Raw genomic sequence first — 20,518 nt, 5'->3', positions numbered from 1 at the left:
ACTGTCCTAGAACGCGAACCTTTGACAGCATTCCTGACAGAGCACAGGGAAATCTATCCATTTCAATCAGGAATTGGAGCCTACAACCTCATTTCCCCAAAACTGTAAATTAATGCCTCCTTAAGTTTTTTTTATGGAGCCTTCCAGCATGCCAATAAAGATGCTAAGTGAGTGTTCTGGTTTGAGGCAAAGCAGAACCAATTTCCTAAATTTTTAGCTAAGAGTCAGAGTATTAGAAAGAACCTGAGACACTTTGAAAAAAAAAGCACTGCTGCCCAGACAAAAAAAGCTTTAAGTGTTGTCTTAATTAAAACTTGGCCTAATGATCACTGCTGTCGCTCTACATGCATCCCTGCCCTTGAGCTGCGGAGTCAGGTCTCCTCTCACGTGAGTTTAGGATGGCTCCCTTTTCTGAGTAACATCACTGTGCTCCCACAAAGGCTCTGCTCTGTCCATTTTTAAAAGGGTTATATAGCCAAAATCTGCAGAGCAATCAGTTTTAATGTACCTTGCAGCACAAAGCTGGGGAGACAACACCTTCAGATACCACAGTGGGAATCAAAGGTCAGTGTTAATAGCTGTAACACTGCTCCTTCTCTGGAAACCTGAAAAACATGGAAGCTGATGAACAATCAGTAGAAAGATATTAATTAACAATGGCCTCCAAGCTGTATCTGCAGCTTCAGATGCCCAGCTCAGAAGGGTAGGTGTCTAAGCATGGATTTAGGAGGTTAAGGCAAGGCACTCAGAAGAGCTGTAGCAGAGCTACAGCCTCTGACTCAGCTGTTCAGACATAAGTCCTGCAGCCAGTCTGCAGGGTATTTACAAGGGAACATCACATTCCATTAAGCTACCATGGAGGAACTGAGGGAAGAAGGGCCCTGCATCAATTCCTGAGATAGCACTAGTCAGCAAATTAATAGGGGTTGCATCATAAATGTATGACTACTTAAGCTATTAGTCATAGCTGGCAAACGAGGAGACTTACAGCAATCACAAGGTGACTGTGGCATAAAGTCTGACATAAAGAAATCAAGTAACAGGAATTTATTCCCTCAAGAGCAAGGGACAGCAACATATTCAGATTTACAGGCGAGTTTCCACCCACGCAAGCTGCCTCCATTGCAAGATGTTTCAGCAGCTTTGCCTGGGCTGTGTAAAAGGTCTTGCTTAAGTGAAGTGGAGAACTAACTGAGCAAAGAAGAGTTCAGCCTAGAAACCAACAAGTATGGCTTTAATATTCATGAAATGCAAGACCATTGGGTCAAGGTTCTGAGTGAAGCTAACTGCAGAAGGCAGTAGTAAATCTTTACAGTTAGTGACTTGAGATCAGAGACAGCCCTGAGCGTTCTTTCAGAGGAGATAGCAAGAGCTGACTGGATAATAAAAGCTAAGGTGCAGAACACAACAGAAATAAGACAGAAATACAAGTGCTGAGCTCTTGACACCAGATTTTCCTCCACTCCCAGGTGCCAGGGTGGGTATTTGCTGGGACAAGTAATAAAAGGGCTGGGCAAGGCAGCAAACAACACTCCAAATCTACAGAACTCCAACATAATTTCTTACTTTGACATCAGCACTGTCCAAGCAGGGCGACACTGCCTCTTGTGCCAAGTCAGCTCCAGGCCTTGGCATGGCCTTTACTCAGTTTGTAACTCCTGCTAAAGCTCAGCTAACTGCTTTGAACCAAATTAAGTACGTCAGTATCTACTGTACTTTTTATCCATAAAATAAGTCTCTTGCTGTGCATTCAGTATCATGCTGCTTTACTCAGACCAGTGAAAGCCAGCTCATGGCTTGCAAGGGCTTCCAGAAGCCCAGAAGAGCAGACTGAAGACAAGGGTTAAACCTTTAGAAACCATTGATGAATTAATCTCACTCTTTTGTCAGATAATTGGTGGCTTTGTTATTATAACCTGACAGATCCTTTATTTAAAATCAGAAAATACCTCCTCTAGAACTACCCTCTTTGGAAGTAAAGGACAGAAAACATTCCCTCTAAAAATAGAGAGTCAAGTCAAAGCCAAGGACTACAGCAGAGCAGAGCACAGCAGACCAGAGGAGCAAGAAAAGTTAGGCAAAGGCAGGTTTTTATGAGGAGACATTTTTTTCCAGGAAAAGGAGATCTGTACATACTTTATGCAGCCACAGAGAGATGTTTTCTAAGTCGTTCTGGGATGGTTGCTTATGCTGCACAGCTGCCCAGCAATAGGCATCCACATATGCAGCTTGTCGCCAGGAGAAGGAACCAGGTGCGAAGCAGCTTATCTGAGTACCTGGGAAAACAAAGCAAAAGTTATCATGTCCTTGGAAAACTACAAAGAGAAGAAATCAAGTTTAGGAAGGAAAGGTCACACTTGGAATTTTGCAGCATCCGAAACTAATAGGTTAAATGAAATGAAACCCAGGAGCTCTGCAGGGAGGAGAATCTCAGAGTTCTCACTGCACGCAAAGGACTAAACTCCTATTAGGATGCTCTAATGCCTCCTAAAGGTTGATAGCATATTAAAAGCACCTGTCTTTTAGGCCTATTTTCATAAGGTTTGGGGGCAAGATAAGCTCAAGACTTGTCTCTCTTGCTTGCACTTGACCCAGGTTGGGCAAAGGGGAACCACCATAAAGTGTGATCAGATAAGGTTGTTTTCCTGAGGAAACCGCTACAATCACATTCCATCATGCCAGTGTATTTCCCAAACACACAAGCTACAGCTTACACATTTACTGAAACTAGATCACAAACACCATTCCTGCAGCCCCACAGTCTGAGAGGGCAAGTTTGGCCCAGGGTGCTGCCATTTCTTCTGCCTCTGAGACTGCACATGAGTTTTGTGGAGCTCACATTACACATGTGAAAAGAGGGATTTCCTCCTGCAGCTTTTGGCAGAGCAAGAATGACATCCAGACACCTCTAAAGGATGCCAGACCCCTCCTCACCAGCACAGTGACGAGCTGTGTCCAGGACCAGGCAAACTACCATCATCCCTACTCACTCCCATCAGCTCTTCAGTTGCTTGGAAGCTTCAAATTAAGATCAGGGCACCAATCAACAATAAGAGCAGCTATTTTGCCAGCCTCAGCCTGAGGGTCAAATTCTGCTCTAACCAGCTACAGACAATTAAGCAGCCAGGTGAGTATTCCCACAGTGTATTTCAACAAGGAAGAGTGGTTATTGGACAAGGAGTATCAGAGCCTTCTCAGATGAGCATTGTTAAAACAGGATGAGGGGTTTTGATTTTCATTCTGAAGCTTTTATAGTGAAAGCAAAAGAACTCACACAGTTCAAGCAGTTGTTCATAAAGGTTGAAACAGGACAGCCACTTTACCAAACGATTACACAAAGTGGAGATGGCTCTTCCATGAACATCCCTCTTCCAAGAGCAGCTACCAATGCTTCCTCCAACACATCACTGATATCGAAAGTCCAAGATGAGGGAAGAGTGTTGCTTTTTGCCCTTAATACTTCATTACAGTTAGTGCTAATGGGGAAAAAGTATTTTGTGTAAGATTGTACCATACATTGTACCTTTTTTCTGGTTTAGCTTTTGTAGAACAGAACTTCTCTTGTAACACGAGCCCACCACATTTGCCTTGTAACTTGTGCAGCCTTTATACAACGCAGCATAGTCAAGGAGCATTATGAATAAAAGCCTTTCCTTATGAGTCACCATTATAACTATTTCTAAGTCTGTAGTATCATAAGGTCATGGTTTGACCTGTCACAAGCCTCCCTTATCCCAAACAAATTACTGTTTATTAGTCCAGAGCTCACGTGATTTTGCAAATTTGGCACCAGACAAGCACTTGCACTCCCCACAGCTTTGTGAATTTCTGCTTTCCAAAGAATTTCCATTAACTGTGGAAGCTCAAGAAGTAATAAGCTACAGGAAAAAAAAAAACAAACCACAAAAAAAGCAGGCAACTGAAGTGTCTGCTCAGATGGATAGGGAGTATTAATGCCCTGCTCTCATCGCTTAACAAACCTCCTGCTGCTGGCTGTGCCCAGTGTGAAGCAGCAAACAAGTGACCCTTTCAAAGGGTGAGCACCAGGAGCATTCAGAAAGATGCTTTGTCCTATTCATCTCTGGATATCCGCAACAAGAAACATACTCTGTGTGTTCGTTCTCATTAAGGGGTGGGAAGCCAGAAAAGTGATGGAGTGTTTAAATCAGTGAGGAGAAAGGCAGTCAGCCTCCTTCTCCAAAATTAGTAATGAAAAAGGCAGCCAGTCTCCTTCTCCATAGAGCTATGTGCACAACTTCATAGCAGAACAGCTACAGCAATGTCAGTGATGTTGCAGAGCACTGAATCTCCCTCGTCTGATTCTTGAGGTTCCAGCCAGGACAATAAAAACCTTTGGCAACTTGGGCGCCAAGCAGATGGAGCTTGACATCAAGCAGAAGCCGGGGACACACCAGTTATTGCACTGGTTTTTAATTAACTTATTGCAGTCCTGGCTGTAAATACTCGTCAATGTAAATTACAACTTTGCACTAACCATGGTAATGTTAAGGTTTAAACAGAGAGGATATTTTTGTGCATAATCTACATAGAACATGGATTATTAAATGCATCTGAAATTGGTCACAATTTTCTATTTTCTTCCCTCCTTCTCCCTTCCAAAGGAGTAACAGCAATAATCTATACAGATAATTAACTTTATGTTGGGCTATTCTGGAGGAATTGCAAAGGAAAATCCGTAGTTTCTGTCAAAGGAGAAATTAGGCAAAGGGCCAAATGCCTTTCACAGAACCACTGTGCACACACATATGCACAAGGCTAGTTCAGGAAAGGTTAATAGTCCTTCACTACCAAAGGAACAGCCTCCTGGCTTGGTGACATGAAGCCATTCCCTGTTCTTCGCTCCCACAAGTAACAGAAGGGGAAAAAGAAAAGCAGCAGCCAAGCCCATAACAACAACAGAGAGATAAAATACGCAGTGAGAAGGATGAAGAATAACAAATGACTGCATTCATTAAGCAGTTGCCACAACAGTCTTTGGCCAAATTATCATTACACTTGGCAACACGCTTGGTTTTTATTCATTCCCTGGTACTAAACCAACTCTGGAGAGGGAGTGATGGGGATTAGACTTCTGCAAACAATTGAGGATCACAAAATGCCACTTACTATGGTTGCCCTAAAGAGAGACCACCCAAAAGAGCTGCAGAAACTTAAGGCAGCAGCAGGTGTGCAGCCATGTATGATAAAATGACACTTTTATAATTGTGCTAAGAATATCAGATGCAGCTGGTCACTGATGGCAGGAATTACTCTCTGGCATGCAACTGAGTGCAGGGTACGAGGCTGAGTCACCGCAGTCAGCAAGCAGCAACACCAAGCTGTCACCCCACCCAGCCATGGCATCTCTTCACGTGTGCTCTGCCAACAAGCCCCCAGCTATTTCCTCCCTATCTGTACCAGGAGAATCCTTTTCTTCTGCAACTGGCTCCTCTGTATCTCCTATACTTCACCATGAAAATTAGAATGGGCTTGCCTGCAGGTGGAGGTCCTGTGCTCCGGTAACACTTTTTCATCCACTTTGCCTATGTCTTGCAAGCTCATGTGGGAAGGATCTGCCATCAGAAGTCTACAAGATGTCCCTATCCCAGCTGGGACTTCGCCGAGTTGAGATGCAAGCAGTGGGCTTATACTGGCTCCTTTTGCCCAAACATAAGCAGAAATTTTGCTGTCAATGCTAAATGAGTGTGATACAAGCCACTTTTGCGATTCTCATCCTACCGCCCCTGTAGATGCTTTCCAAACAAAAAAAAAGGAAACTCTCAGAGTCACAAGGAAAAACTCAAACCTGAAGGACAGGGTCCCTGTTCAGTACCCAACTGCTTTGCTTGGGGGAAAGGTGGGACAGAAGGCTCAGCAATCCCTGGCTACATCCCTTTAGAGAGAGCACAAAGCCAGCGAGCTGGACTGTTTTCCTCCCCAGTGGTCTCACACTCCACTTCTGACTTAGATGTCTAATTAAGAAACTACAGCTAACCGAGAGTACTTCTAAGAATCAATGTTAAACATATGCTGAACTATTTTCCCTGAACCAGGATCAGGTGTTTGTAGTTGACAGGATTAAACCTTCAGTAAGTAATTATTACAACTGCAGTTACACTGCAATCACTGGAAAAAGATTTGCATAAGCTCAATGAAAACCTAGCCATTAATTATCACTATAGTTTTCCACAAGGCAAAATTAATTAGCCATGATACCCAATCATCTGATTTTATCTAGTAAGAACTATGCACCTTAGCAGCCACTAAAGAAAAATCCACAAACAAGAAAATCAAGGCATGCATACATAATGTACAGACTCCCAGGCACCATCCAACACACATCCTCCACCTCAACATTTAAAATATGAAAAAAGATGTCCCAGTGTAGGCTAAAGAAACAGCAATGGTATGTGTGGGTGTACACACATGCATTAAGAGTGGACCAGAAGGAATAATTTTATTATATTTATAGATGCTTCTCATGTTCAAAGTTTCAGGTTGGGCAAAACAGAGTAGACAGTATTTTTAAGAAGGAATGGACACAAAGGGATGCATAGGAGAAAAGAACCTGTTCCCTGTCGTTTACTTTGGCAATGAAGTAGTAGCAGAACATAAAGCTCAGGTGATGCAATGTTTAAACAGACTGGATCAGAGGAGCCAGCAAGTGTCTTTCCCCTTCTGTGGCGACTGACAGTTATTCCTCAGAGAAGCGTCATGCAGTGGGGAAAGGGCTGGGTGTTTATCAAGCACTGTTTTCAAAGCACTAAGTTTTTTGACTCACGAATGAATTTCCCACCAGTGACATTTAAGGCAAATGAAGAGTTTCCCTTCATTTGAAGAAGGAGAAACATCTCAAAAAAGTGGTGTTGAACATCTAGCTCCACTGCCAACATCAGCCCTACCCTCAATATCATGGCTCTCAGGCAATAACAGAGGGCCATGATACTTCTTCAATTAACTCTGGCACCTAAAACAGCTTACCATCATTTCTGTAGGAAATGAAAACCTGGCTCTGTAGAAGGTAAACAGGAAATAATCTCCTCAACAACAGCTGAAGAAGCTCACCCAAAGACAATTTAGACTTGACTTTAAAAAACATGTTTTTACAAGTTTGTCCTGGCTCCCTGGGCAGGCCTGTTCCTGATGCTGGTAATTTCTGTGATGCACCGAGCACTCCTTATGCCACAGAGCGGCACAGCGTATGCTGCTGTTCTCTAAGGTTTGTACGTCTAACAAAAGATGCTTTGGAATTCATAGTTTGTCTGGATGCTCCAAACTGGTGCTACTCGAACACTTGTTGAGTCAGTCCTGTTATTAACACCCCTGTTTTCAGGGCATCCTGCTGAACTAAATGCAAGATGTGCAAATGTCAATCATTAGCATACAGCCTGCTTCAGCAGCACTTGGAGATGTTTTTGAAGCTCTCAGCCAACAGCTGCCATGGCAATAGTCTTTGGCCTAATTACACCCAACTTAACTTTAGCCTCAAGCTCTTATGGAAGTCACAAGATAGACTGTTTCCCAAAAGGCTCCTCAACAACTTGTGAATGTGAAGGGAGAGGCACATGAGCAAGGAGAGCCAGCAAAGGGGTAGCAGGAGAGGAAAACAGCCAGTTCAAGAGTTAAGACTATTTTTTGTATATTTAGAATCATAGAATCATAGAATAACCAGGTTGGAAGAGACCCACCGGATCATCAAGTCCAACCATTCCTATCAAACACTAAACCATGCCCCTCAGCACCTCGTCCACCCGTGCCTTAAACACCTCCAGGAAAGGTGACTCAACCACATCCCTGGGCAGCCTGTTCCAATGCCCAATGACTCTTTCTGTGAAGAATTTTTTCCTAATGTCCAGCCTAAACCTCCCCTGGTGGAGCTTGAGGCCATTCCCTCTTGTCCTGTCCCCTGTCACTTGGGAGAAGAGGCCAGCACCCTCCTCTCTACAACCTCCTTTCAGGTAGTTGTAGAGAGCAATGAGGTCTCCCCTCAGCCTCCTCTTCTCCAGGCTAAACAACTCCAGCTCTCTCAGCCGTTCCTCATAAGGCCTGTTCTCCAGCCCCTTCACCAGATTCGTTGCTCTTCTCTGGACTCGCTCCAGAGCCTCAACATCCTTCTTGTGGTGAGGGGCCCAGAACTGAACACAGGATTCGAGGAGCGGTCTCACCAGTGCCGAGTACAGAGGGAAAATAACCTCCCTGGACCTGCTGGTCACACCATTTCTGATACAAGCCAAGATGCCATTGGCCTTCTTGGCCACCTGGGCCACTGCTGGCTCATGTTCAGTCGCTGTCAACCAACACCCCCAGGTCCTTCTCCTCCAGGCAACTTTCATTTGTTGTGATTTAGCCTCACTTGTGTTTTTTTTTCCCCCCCTTCTATAAATTTGATTCTCACAACTGTTTGAGAAACAAGATTAACCTGTAGAGAGACACAGGTCTAGCTGGACATGCAATAAGGGACACTGCAGATGGGCACTGCTGTCTCAGTAGCACCCACAGAAGCTGTTGGGATGCAGCACCCAGAGTTCCCACTAACACCCTACACCCTGTGTTTTCTGCTGGCCAGAACATCTCAGATCCCACAGGTAGACAACTGGGTGGGAGGAGAACTAAAACAAACAAATTATGGGAAAAAACATCCCTGAAATAAGGTGGAAACTGAGCAGAGCAAGCAAGGATTGTCACCACTGGGAAAGCCTAAAGTGGTCAAGGGGGACATTAACACTGTGGTGTGCAAAGCACAGGGCAAGGTTCCACTTTTCCACCTTTGAGCACTCTCCAGCATAGAGGTAAGATGCATAAGAGGGAAATAAGAATTTTTGAGTTGAGCATATCTTCATTTTGACAGTTTCATGCAGATGATGTGTGTTGGTCCATGGCCAGGCACCTCCTAAGCCACCATCCTGCCACAGTTGACAAGTCAGTAGAACCACCAAGATCTTCATGCTGATTTATACCCAAGTTTCTTAGGTGTTTTTACTTAATACAGGATGATTTCTGTATCATGGGTCCTGTGCTAGCAGAGAAGCTAACACAAGAGGATTAGTTGATTCATCTTTATCAGGGGATGTACTTATAGGATGAGGGTTAATGGTTTTAAACTGAAAGAGGGTAGATTTAACTTAGATATTTAAAAAAAATTCTTTATTGTGAGGGTGGTGAGGCACTGGAACAGGTTGCCCAGAGAAGATATGGATGCCTCATCCCTGGAAGCGTTCAAGGCCCAGTTGGATGGGGCTTGGAGCAACATGATCCAGTGGAAGGTGTCCCTGCCCATGCCATGAGGGCTGAAACTAGATGATCTTTAAGCTCCCTTCTGACTCAAATCATCCCATCATTCTATAATTCTATACTAGCAACATCTGATCTACATACAACCAACACCCAAACTGAACCTGTCATAAGGGCTGCTGGTGGCCACCAAGAGCCTGCCTACTTTTCCTCTCTCCTCCCCATCCTTGTCTTCCTTCCCAGCCATCATCTCCCACATGAAGCCACAGTGAACGCAGCTGGCACATGCTGTCCACTGCACAGCAGTGCCCGAATGCCAGCTGTATGCAGAATGTCAAATGACATCATATGGTGACAAGCAGCCACTACTGGGCATAAGCACATATGAGCAATCCCCAATTCTCTTCCTACATGAAAAGATGTGAATATTTGAAGTTGACTGGACAGCGCTCACATCTGCTTTTCTTTCAGCTGCAACCCAAGCCAGTTTTCCCAGAATGCTCTTGGAAACAGCCTCTGCCAAACTCAGCAGTTTGTTTTGATTTCCTCTCAGCTCAACTGTCTGCACCTGCTTAAGACTGCAATATCCTGCTACAAGCAGTGCCTTGGCAATAAATATCTATGTCTTCAGTTAAGATGTTCACAGTAAAAAGCATATCTTACAATATACACTCAGTTTAAAAAATAGAATCTCAACCCTGGCTCAAAGCTACTAATTAAAAACGTGGTCATGGAAAAATGACAGCTAAAATTCTGCTGATTCTGTGGCTCATATGTTGCTGAAGGTACCTATGTGTAATTTTTTTTTCCCCTTTTCTAACAGGGATGGGTGATTTAGCCATATTTATATAGTTTCTGCTACTGTACTACCTGACCACCTGTAGTATACTTACACTATGAATTACTAAGTAATATAGGTAAATACAAATTATAAGTCCACTACATAAGAAACATAAGCACATACAACACAATCCTCACAATCCTACAATCATTTCCATTTTCAAATTCTCAGTATAAAATTACATAATTTGTTATAAAATTGTACAAAACCAGGTCTAGATGTAAAAAGATACAGGCACAGAATTTCAAGCAGCAAAGCTTCCCGGGGCTGGCAGACAGCAGCTCAATCACAGCTAAGTACTACCACAACCAGCTTAAAATCATCACAGAACTGTAGCTGACCCTAGGTTTCTAAAATTTAACCAATAATAAACTTATATTAGTCCTCCTGCTGCCCCTGAATGATGCTGAAGTGTGGTGCAGGCTCTAACCCCAGGAGTTCCAGCAGTGCTCGCTGGCTGAGTGCAGCAGCAAAGGTTTCTCTGGCAGAGAAATCCCCTGCAAAACTCACTGGAATCTTCTTTATCCCCTGAAACTCCTATCAAAACTAAGTTACTTGGCAGCTTCAGAAAACCTCTGCGGCCTTCAGAAACATTTTAATCATTCTGCACAATTAACAGCAACCACACGTAGGAGGAAATTTGCAGTTCCCTGACACTGCCCTGCAACGAAACAGGAAGGCAAAGTGGGTGAGGAAGGTGACGGCTCAAGGTGCCAAGAGAATTTTAGGTAATAAATTTAGATAATGCAATTATCCCAACAGAAATAGGAGCTGAGCATTCATTTTTGGATAGGGCGTTCAATTTTTGTAGCTGGAGGCAGAGATATTTCCATGCTGTGATTCACATACGGCTTTCACAAGCACTTCTGATTCCAAGTTGCTCTTCTTCAGACCTACAATGGACTCCAGCATTTTCTCTCAGTTTAGCACTCCTGAGGTTTTTCAAAGCACAACTACACCAGGAAGCTTTTGAAACCAACCCTTGCTTCCTGTTCTATTGCTGGCAGAAAACTAGTGCTCGCAGAACTGGACGTATCCAGCCCACAGAATCCTCTCTATCTCCCAAAAGATTTAATGGAAACTACTTTGGGATCTCCCAGAAGCAGGCAGCCTGTTAAGCTGCTAGGACTGTGTGGAAAATAGGCAACAGCTGTAACTGCAGCGTGGCTGCTGTATCTAGTATCATTTTCTGTATGGAAACCACGTGGTGTAGTTGGACTCACACCGGGGGCCTGGCCTATTCATATTCATTTTTCAAACAGAACAGCCTGGTTTTAAACCTCGTGTTTTCTTCTAACAGCTCCTCAGGATTATAAGCAAATAAAGCACAGGTAAGATGTAACACACATTTTAATTCTTGCTTTATGAATCTGCTGCAGTCACAGATTCAATTTGAGCTAGTCTAATATTGAACTTTGTTGCATATAGAATGCACTGAGGACCAAATGTTGGGTTAGCAAAGATGAGAACTTAACTCATCCAAAAGAAAGACACACTTTACCAAACTCTGCAATTCAACTGTGTGCTGGAGCTTCACCTAAGGAAGGAAAATGAAATAAATACTTCTGTAGAGCTCATAAGAGACTCTGATACACGGGCACCATTTCAAACTGGATCCAGCACTTTCAGAGAAGCAAAAGGATGAAGAACGAATGAGTCTATATATGAGCTAGTACATGGAAATGCAAGCCCTATTCGTCATTGCTTTAAGAGAAAGAAATGTGCACATAGCAGTAGCAGAAAAGCAGCAGGTCAAATTACAGAAATACTGCTGTATCCATCCAGTCATTGATAGACCAGAGTCACCACAAGGCTGGGATCTGGCCTTTGCATTCCTAGAATCATAGAATCATAGAATCACCAGGTTGGAAGAGACCCACCGGATCAAGTCCAACCATTCCCAATCTGGTTGTCCAACTTCTCTATGTGGTTATTGAAGGCCACAGCACTTCGGGTTGAACCACATCTATTGCAATAGGTGTGTAGTTAGGTGTAAATACAGCAGTCTGAGGCATCTTACCTCTGCAGTCTGGCACCTGATTAATATTATTCACAATGGTTTTTGCAGAGATTCACCAGTAATTCACAGTCCCACTCCACCTTCCACTCTCTTGACATGCACTTGACTCAAACCTACCGATGTATCTCAGTTATACAACACTGAATGCCAATAAACAGGTGCATTCAGCAAATCACACTATTTCTGAAAGGGCGGAAGCCCTGTGATTTTATAGAATCATAGAATAGTTTGGGTTGGAAGGGACATTAAAGATCATCCAGTTCCAAGCTCCCTACCATGGGAAGGGACATTCCACTAGGTCAGGCTACCCAAGGCCCCATCCAACCTGGCCTTGAACACCTTCAGGGATGGGGCAGCCACAACCTCCCTTGGCAACCTGTTCCTGTGCCTCACCACTCTCATAGTGAAGAAATTCTTCCTTATGTCTAGTCTAAATCTGCCCTTCTCCAGTTTATACCCATTGCCCCTCGTCCTATCACTACAAGCCTTTATGAATAGTCCCTCTCCAGCTTTCTTGTAGCCCCTTCAGGTACTGGAAAGTTGCTGTAAGATCTCCTCAGAGCCTTCTCTTCTCCAGGCTGATCAACCCCAACTCCCTCAGCCTGTTATAACTGAGTCTCCAAGATACAACCCCTTGTCATTTAGATTTAAAAGTCTCCTCATCATTTCAGACTCTGAAAAGGCCAGCTACTAGGCTGCTGCACAAGCGTTTTGGTAACTTGGGAATGGGGAAAACAAAATAGCAAAATAACTAGGAAAATTAGCCCTTCTCCTGTAGAGCATAGATTCATCTACAGAATCGTGGCAGAAGTTGAACTGGAACAGTGACAGAAGTGCAGCAGAGCAGAGGAAAGCAACACACAACGGAGCCATCCGCTGCCCAAACACAGAGGCTGGAGATCTGTTTCCCCTGGCACCTGTCCCTGACACCTGCTGAATGAATCATAGAATCATAGAATAGTTTGGGCTGGAAGGGACCTTAAAGATCATCCAGTTCCACCCCCCCACCATGGGCAGGGACATCCCACTAGGTCAGGCTGCTCAAGGCCCCATCCACCCTGGCCTCGAACACCTCCAGGGATGGGGCAGCCACAGCTTCCCTGGGCAACCTGTGCCAGTGCGTCACCACTCTCATGGTGAAGAAATTCCTCCTCATATCTAGTCTAAATCTGCCCTTCCCCTAGCCCTATCACTACAAGCCTTTGTGAACAGTCCCTCCCCAGCTTTCTTGTAGCCCCTTTCAGGTACTGGAAGGTCGCTATAAGGTCTCCTCGGAGCCTTCTCTTCTCCAGGCTGAACAACCCCAACTCCCTCAGCCTGTCCTCACAGGGAAGGGGCTCCAGCCCTCTGATCATCTTTGGAGCCTCCTCTGGAAGGACAGCGAGATCCTAATGCAAAACCCTCCAGGCACCCTGGGTCGCAGGACACGGCTGGTTTCGGCGGGTTGAGCAGCGTCGGGAAACAAAGAGCAGCCCGGCTGCAGCACTGACAGAAGAGGACGCGGCAGCTGAGCGGACAGAGCTGATGTTCCCGAGGTGTTAAGGGAATAACAGAGCTCCAGGATGCCCCGGGGGGGGGGGGGAAGAGGGCACGGGGAAGAGATCTAGTGGGATGCCTGGTCTAGTGGGGCGTTGGAACTAGATGACCTTTAAGGTCTCTTCCAACCCTACCTATTCCGTGACTCTAAGAGGGGGAAAGCCCAGCCTTTTGTCCCACCCAGGGTCCCCCCCCCCGCCCCGCCGAGCCCTTTGTTCGCCGCGGGGAGGCGGCCGGTTACCGATGGAGACCTCCTGGGCGAAGGCGAGCGAGATGAGCAGCAGCGGCAGCCCCACCGCCACGCAGGTGACGATCTTGTCCACCGCCAGCTCCAGCCGCAGCCCCTTGTACCGCGTCTCCGGCGGCTCCTTCAGCAAGAAGTCGGAGAAGACGTACTCGGAGGCGATGTGCGCGATGGCCATGGCGAGATCGGCGCCTCTCGGCTCGGCTCGGCTCCTCCCGGCTCAGCTCGGCTCCTCCCGGCTCCTCCCGGCTCAGCTCGGCTCGGCTCGGCTCGGTTCCTCCCGGCTCGGCCCCTCCCGGCTGGGCCTGGCTCCGCCCCGCTGCCCCGCGGTCGCTCCGGGTCCCCCGGGCTGTTTGCTCACATGGAGTGGGAAGGGTTGGAAAGGACCTTAAACATCATCCATTTCCAACCCCAACCCCCGCCCCCACCAGACCAGGCCGCTCAAAGCCTCATCCAACCTGGCCTTGAACACGTAGTGGGATGAGGCATCCACAACTTCCCTGGGCAACCTGTGCCTGTGCCTCACCGCTCTCGTAGTGAAGAATTTCTTCCTAATCTCTAACCTAAATCTTCCCCATTCCAATTTAAAGCCATTCCCCCTCATCTTGTCACTACAAGCCTTTGTGAATAGTCCCCATCCAGCTTTCCTGTAGTTCCTTCAGGCACTAGAAGGTCGCTATAAGGTCTCCTCGGAGCTTTCTCTTCTCCAGGCTGAACAACCCCAACTCTCTCAGCCTGTGCTCATAGCAGAGGTGCTCCATTCCTCTGATCATCTTTGTAGCTCTCCTCTGGACCTGTTTCAGCAGCTCCAAATCTTTCTCATGTTGAGGATTCCAGAACTGGGCACAGTTCTCCAGATGAGGTCTCACAAGAGAGGAATAGAGTGGCAGAACCCCCTCCCTCGACCTGCTGGCCACGCTTCTTTTGATGCAGCCCAGGCTATGTTTGGTGTTCTGCACTGTGAGTGCACATTGCCAGCTCATGTTGGGCTTCTCATCAACGAGCCACCCCCAAGTACTTTCTCTGCAGGGCTGCTCCCGATCACATCATCCCTCATCCTGTACTGAAACTGCGGTTTGCCCCAACCCAGTTGCCCCATGAGGTTCTCACAGCCCCACTTCTCCAGCTTGTCCAGGTCCCTCTGGATGACATCCCATCTTTCTGGTGTGACATCCTACCCTTCTGGTGTGACAGAAGGATGGTGACCTCTGGTCCTCTTGCTGGTCTCTGCTGAGAAGAGCCCAGCTCTGTCTGCACTACACTCCCCATCAGGTGTTTGTACACAGGAATAAAATCCGCCTGAGTCATCTCCAGGATGAACAACCCCAGCCCTCTCCCCCCATCTCATCTGGCAGATGCTCCAAGCCCTTAATCTATGTAACACCACGTGCTGTGGCATTTCAAAGTGTTTACTCTCCGTTCCCACATCTCAAAGTCTCTTTTTGTGGGAGTCAGTGGGGTGCCTTCACCTTAATTAAACAAATTAATTTCCCTCCTTATATTTTTCCAGCTGCTTTCTGAACATCAGCAAACTCAGAACATCCTCAGCCCCATCTGACTAGGAGTTACAGAGATGTCTGTCCACCTTGAAGAGCCACCTCCTGCGCTGTGCTTTGCTTGCAGCACTCCTCTGCCTCATACTACTTCTGCCAAATGGGACAATTTTTTCACTTCTCCACTCAGCTCTCCCTTTATAGAACCACTGTCTTATCTGCTTTCAATCGTCCTTTCTGTTCTTCCAAACCCTAATCCAAGGAAAACATCCCTTGAATGGAAAGCGTCCTACCAAACTGATTCCCTTGTTCTTTCTGTTCTGCCGTGTCCTCTCCAGGATGGGCCTGGGAGATGTGGCTCATGCTGCATTCAAGACGCAGGTGACCCAGACATTTCTAAAATGCTGCCATGTCGTTTCCTAGTTTGCTTTGCTCTTAATTCCTATTGATTCCTAATAATCAGCTGCCATTCTGCGCACTAAGGTGCATTTGAGCTAACATTGTCATTAGACCATAACAAATAAGATCCCATTTCTGAGGTGCATAGACAGCATCACGCACGCAGGGCTGGGATTGCTTTTGGCCAGAAGCACTGCTGTAAATGTACCAGCAATTAATTTTATCCTGCAGCTTTTTACACTTGGCATTATTTTTCATGCTACATGTACTTATGATTGTCACTAAACTTGTCACCCTTTTCATACCATTTACAGAAAATAGGGAAGAGCAAAGGTTCCCAGCACCCTGTGAGTGAATTCCACCATAAAATCTGACTGCTTTTTCCTGTTTTTTTAACCAGATATTTAGCCTCAATGGGCCCTTCCTCTCATCCCATGGTGATTTCATTTCTTTCAAAATTTTAACTAAGAATCTTCTCAAATGTCTAATGAAAATGTAAGCAGGCTATATTCATCCAGGTCTCCTAGCTCCACATTGACTTCTTCAAAACTCTCACTAAGGCACAATTTTCTTTAAAGAAAATACACATTGATTTTTCCATGGTGTCTTTTGTTCTGTTGACCACTTTTCTGGTGTTTTTTTTTCAGAAAAATTTCATCCAGTTCACATTGTATGGGTGTCAGAGATGCTTATTCCTCTGGAAAGATTTGTAGGTTTGATCTTGTATGTGTTAACTTCTGTGTTTCTGGTGCTAGGACAGTTTCCATCTGCTACCCAAGTTCATAATATGGAGTTTTAATACTTAAGGGCCTGTAACGCTCTGTGGAGAAAACACCTGTCCCAGTGACTTGTTTATTTTCTTCCTTTATCCATTTTGTTGCTTTGCTCTCTGTTCCTGCTGGTCCTTCAACATAAGTGTCAGGGCACGGCTGGCCGTGGAGCTACCTCTGTCAGGCAGACAATGCTAAATGCAGTGCTTTACGCTATCTGTGATGCTTCAGACTCTGTGGCAGGCTATGTCACCTGGGCAAGCAGCGGTGACATCTGGAGGACCTTTGGAGGCTTCATTCCTGTTTCACAGCCGCCGTCCATCCAAAAAGTGTACCAAATGAAATGAACTATGCCAGAAGGTTTGTACAAATAACCCGGGGGTTATTATTGTTGCAATCACTTTGGCTGGCTAGTTCCTACTGTCAAAATATATTTATGATTCTGTTTCTAAAAATTCAGGCGCATTAGCTACTTTGGAAGGAAAGTACCAAATAATTTCCTTTATTAACAGTGTATGTTTAGGTGAAAGGCTTTAATTTTCTGTGTATACAGAGAGCAAATGCTCTGCACAGACAGACAGTGGTTTTGCACAGAACAGGAAACCTCAATTTTAATGTTAACAAAACAAGAAGTTGAAAGGGCTTATAGTATTTGGTTTTGTCAGCTCAAAGGGAAGATGTAGAGAAGGAATCTGAAAGTGTTTAATGCTATGGAGAAACTCCTATTCGGGCTCAGTCCTGCAGTTCTATCTCACACGTGTGCTCTTAAATGACTGGGGAAAACAAAGAATAAAGAAACAACTGAGAAACATCTAAGAAACTTCAACATATTGGTTCCAGGATGCCAGCTGCAATAAGAGTGGTGGGCAGTAAACTTTCCTACATTTGAACATACTTCAAAACACCGAACTGGAAAAAATAAAATTAAAAAAAAACACAACAGCTATTTGACTTTATGCTCAAAATCAAATTCGGTTAAACAGTTCCATGGATTTGTTTGTTCTGGAGTTCCTCTGCAAGAGCTGTAGCTAATGTGAGCTGGAAAGAATGAGCACTATCTATCTAATTAAAAATGAGATATAAACATTCAAGCACTGTTAAATATGCCTGAGTCTGCCTGTCTTCCTTGCAGAGTGCAGAGATCAACCTCCTGATGACTTCATTACAAATAGGGAGTGAGGTGCTGCTCAGTGGAAAAAAAGACGTACAGAATCAGTACAGTCAACTAACTTTCTTGGAGGTTACTCAGGGCTAGATTTTTAAAGGGGTAAACAAAAGCTGTTACAAGCCAACAACAGGGGCACTGCTAAATTCTGTCAGGTGCTAAAACATATTAGTAGGTCCCTAAATGCCTTTAAAAATCTGTCCCTAGTTTCCTCTTTTAACAAGGGTTATAAAGGGAAAATTGCTTAAATGTCAGTGAATTCATTGAGTGAGACTTTGGGAAACCGCGGAGACTTCCACATAGACACCTGCTCTTTCCGAATCTGGCACGCTTACAACAACCCCTGGTGGTTTTCATTCTCTAGCATGAACCCCATGTAGATGCCATGCTCCCTGGTTGTTACTCCTGTGGATAAATCCTTTGCAGCTGGTGTGGAAGCTGAGATGTGTGCTGCTCTGTTCATCTGCCGAATTTGATCTTGACCAAAACTCAACTGAACTCTGAAGGAATGGAAATGGTGATGGGTGGTATGAGGGTCTCGGAGCTGAACCCTACAGCTCATGTTCATTCTTGTGAGCGCTGGCTATGGGGTAGGACTATTGGCGTATGTCTTGCTCCAGTTTTATTAGCAGCATGTCACGAAATCCAGTGCGGCTCTGTGAATGATACTGGAAGGGGGTATTTAAAGGGAATCTGATAAAAGTGCACTTTTGTCATGCAGAGCCGTATACTGGATCCTGTTTCTTTGGCGAGTGATGAGCCAGAATAAGATTAACGCTGTTGACAGCAGAACAAGTCCGATGAAAAAAAAGGCTGCAAGTATAAGGCTGGCTTCTCCAGGACTCAAAGTTTTGCCAAAAAAATTGCCCTCTTTGCTGTCATAATCTGTTAAAAGAAAAGCAGTTCATGAGAAATCTACACATGAATCTGAAGAGTTTTAAATTACATTTTAAGAAATCCTTACCAGTTGCAGTGGTTTTATTTTTTGCAGTGGTTTTATCATATGCTTCAGTTGTGAGTCGTCCTGTGTGGTGAGAGAAAAGGCATAGTTAAGTTGAAAGCCTTATTAAAACCTTCTTTGCATTCTGGAAAAATAGTCCTGATTTTATTGAATTCCTTTTACCTTGTTGATCTAAACAGAAAACCTGATTAGATGAACACAGCCATCAGTCTGGGCAACATCCCCATTCTCTATAGCTACCTCTGTTACTTCACTACTGACTGCAGTGATAGGACAAAGGAGGATTGTTTTAAAGTGAAAGAGGACAGATTTAAATTGGACATAAAGAAGAAAGGTTTTCCTGATGTGGGGAATAAAACACTGGAACAGGTTGCCCAGAGAAGCTGGGGATGCCTCTAGATGTGTTTAAAGCCAGGCTGGACAGGGGAAGGAGGTTGGACTAGATGGTCTTTATGGTTCCTTGCAACACAATCCATTCTATGATTCAGTTCTGCATTTGTTTGTTCATTTGAAGTCTCATAGCCAAAAAGAATATATGGTATAAAATAAATTCACCTTGTCCAAGAAAGGAATATTTTGGCTACACTTGGCGTTACATTTATTATCCACCTGCTACAGGGTTACAGGTATGAGGTGTGCCTTCTGGCACTGGTTCAGCCACTGTGGAGGAGTGTAGCAAGCACAGGGAGGTTCCAGGAAGGAGATGCCGGATCCAGATGTTTAGTGAAAATATGTGTTGTGGAGAGACTCATTTCTGGCTCTGTTCAAAAGTGGTGGAAGGGACCATCACCACCCAAAAGGTTGCTGACTTTTCTTAGCCAAAGTATCATCTCTTTCTCAGACAGGGTGAACAATCATTTTTCTGGAGCATCTTGTATCTCATCTGGTCTCTGCCCATGCAGGGAGGAGCACAAATAGCTCCATGATCCAGCAGTCATTGCAGGAAGGATCCAACACCGTGCCAGTCTATAGAGCCTCCCACACACCACTAGGCATCAAGGCTGAAAAATAGATTGGCAGTTGTTTGCTGATCACCTGCAGGTGACTAAGGGTCCACAGGCTGCCACTGTCTTGGAGAGGATTTTATGAAGCACCCAACTACTTCTAAGTTGCGGACTGCAGCAAAGATCACTGTCCTTGCCATGTCATTAGAGGTCTTTGTCCTGTCCCCAGACAATGCTAACTGGCAATGTCAGTAATTTACAGGTTCTCCCCACCAGCATGCAGTGTGCAGTGTTGACATTAGCTCTCTTCCTTTCCTCACTGCCTTCCATCTGCTCTGCTATGATGCCACCTCCAAGTCCTGCAGACAGGTTTCTGGTACTGCACCTGATTTATTGATAGTGTAGGTCGTCTCCATGCCAGCGTGGATGTGATCGGCTACGTGGCAGTGCAGAAGCCACGTTCCAGGGTTTTCTGCTATGAGTTCAACTGTCTGGAAAGTCCCAGGAAAAAGATCATACACATCTCCTCTGTGCTCCTTATCTGTCTGTGGCAAAGCAAAACCAGCATTGTAAGAGTCTTGCCTCAGAAAGCCCGCCATGGGCACTAGTATAGTCCAGTTAGACTTTTGGCTCCTCAAGGCAGATCAAATGTTTCTTGTTATGTGTTTCTAGTACACATCATACAGGGAAACTAAGGTCTGAGGACACCCCACCTTTAATCAATTAATTGATTATCAACAGGAAAACCCTCCTGAGGACTTTAAGTGCTGGTTGAGCATGGTCATTTCTTTGAAAGACAGATTTTTCAGATAGTACTGCCAGTGTCAAGCTATTGCAACATAAAACCATACTGTAAGCAGGCAAAACTCTCTCTGATTTCCTCCCTGTTTCTTCCTTTATACCCATGGATGAAT

At 45.0% G+C, this 20,518-nt stretch overlaps 2 protein-coding genes across 3 annotated transcripts in view; both read right to left on the bottom strand.

The window, feature by feature from the left end:
- PANX1 (pannexin 1) overlaps positions 1–14,145 on the bottom strand; it is a 33,104-nt gene extending 18,959 nt beyond the window's left edge. For both annotated transcript variants that reach the window (XM_069883418.1, XM_069883417.1), the window contains exons 1-2: positions 13,870–14,145; positions 2,137–2,276 (exon numbers count right to left, since the gene is read on the bottom strand). In XM_069883418.1, the coding sequence (XP_069739519.1) occupies positions 2,137–2,276; positions 13,870–14,050 (321 nt within the window). In that variant the 5' untranslated portion in view covers positions 14,051–14,145. The remainder of the gene's footprint in view (positions 1–2,136; positions 2,277–13,869) is intronic.
- A 3,611-nt stretch (positions 14,146–17,756) lies between these two features.
- HEPHL1 (hephaestin like 1) overlaps positions 17,757–20,518 on the bottom strand; it is a 38,267-nt gene continuing 35,505 nt past the window's right edge. The window contains exons 18-20 of the mRNA XM_069883427.1: positions 19,990–20,149; positions 18,664–18,723; positions 17,757–18,584 (exon numbers count right to left, since the gene is read on the bottom strand). Coding sequence (XP_069739528.1) covers positions 18,382–18,584; positions 18,664–18,723; positions 19,990–20,149 — 423 coding nt within the window. The 3' untranslated portion in view covers positions 17,757–18,381. The remainder of the gene's footprint in view (positions 18,585–18,663; positions 18,724–19,989; positions 20,150–20,518) is intronic.

The sequence above is a fragment of the Phaenicophaeus curvirostris genome, chromosome 1 (assembly GCF_032191515.1).
Source record: "Phaenicophaeus curvirostris isolate KB17595 chromosome 1, BPBGC_Pcur_1.0, whole genome shotgun sequence".
Taxonomy (NCBI): Eukaryota; Metazoa; Chordata; class Aves; order Cuculiformes; family Cuculidae; genus Phaenicophaeus; species Phaenicophaeus curvirostris.
This window is presented reverse-complemented; position numbering and strand designations above follow the sequence as displayed.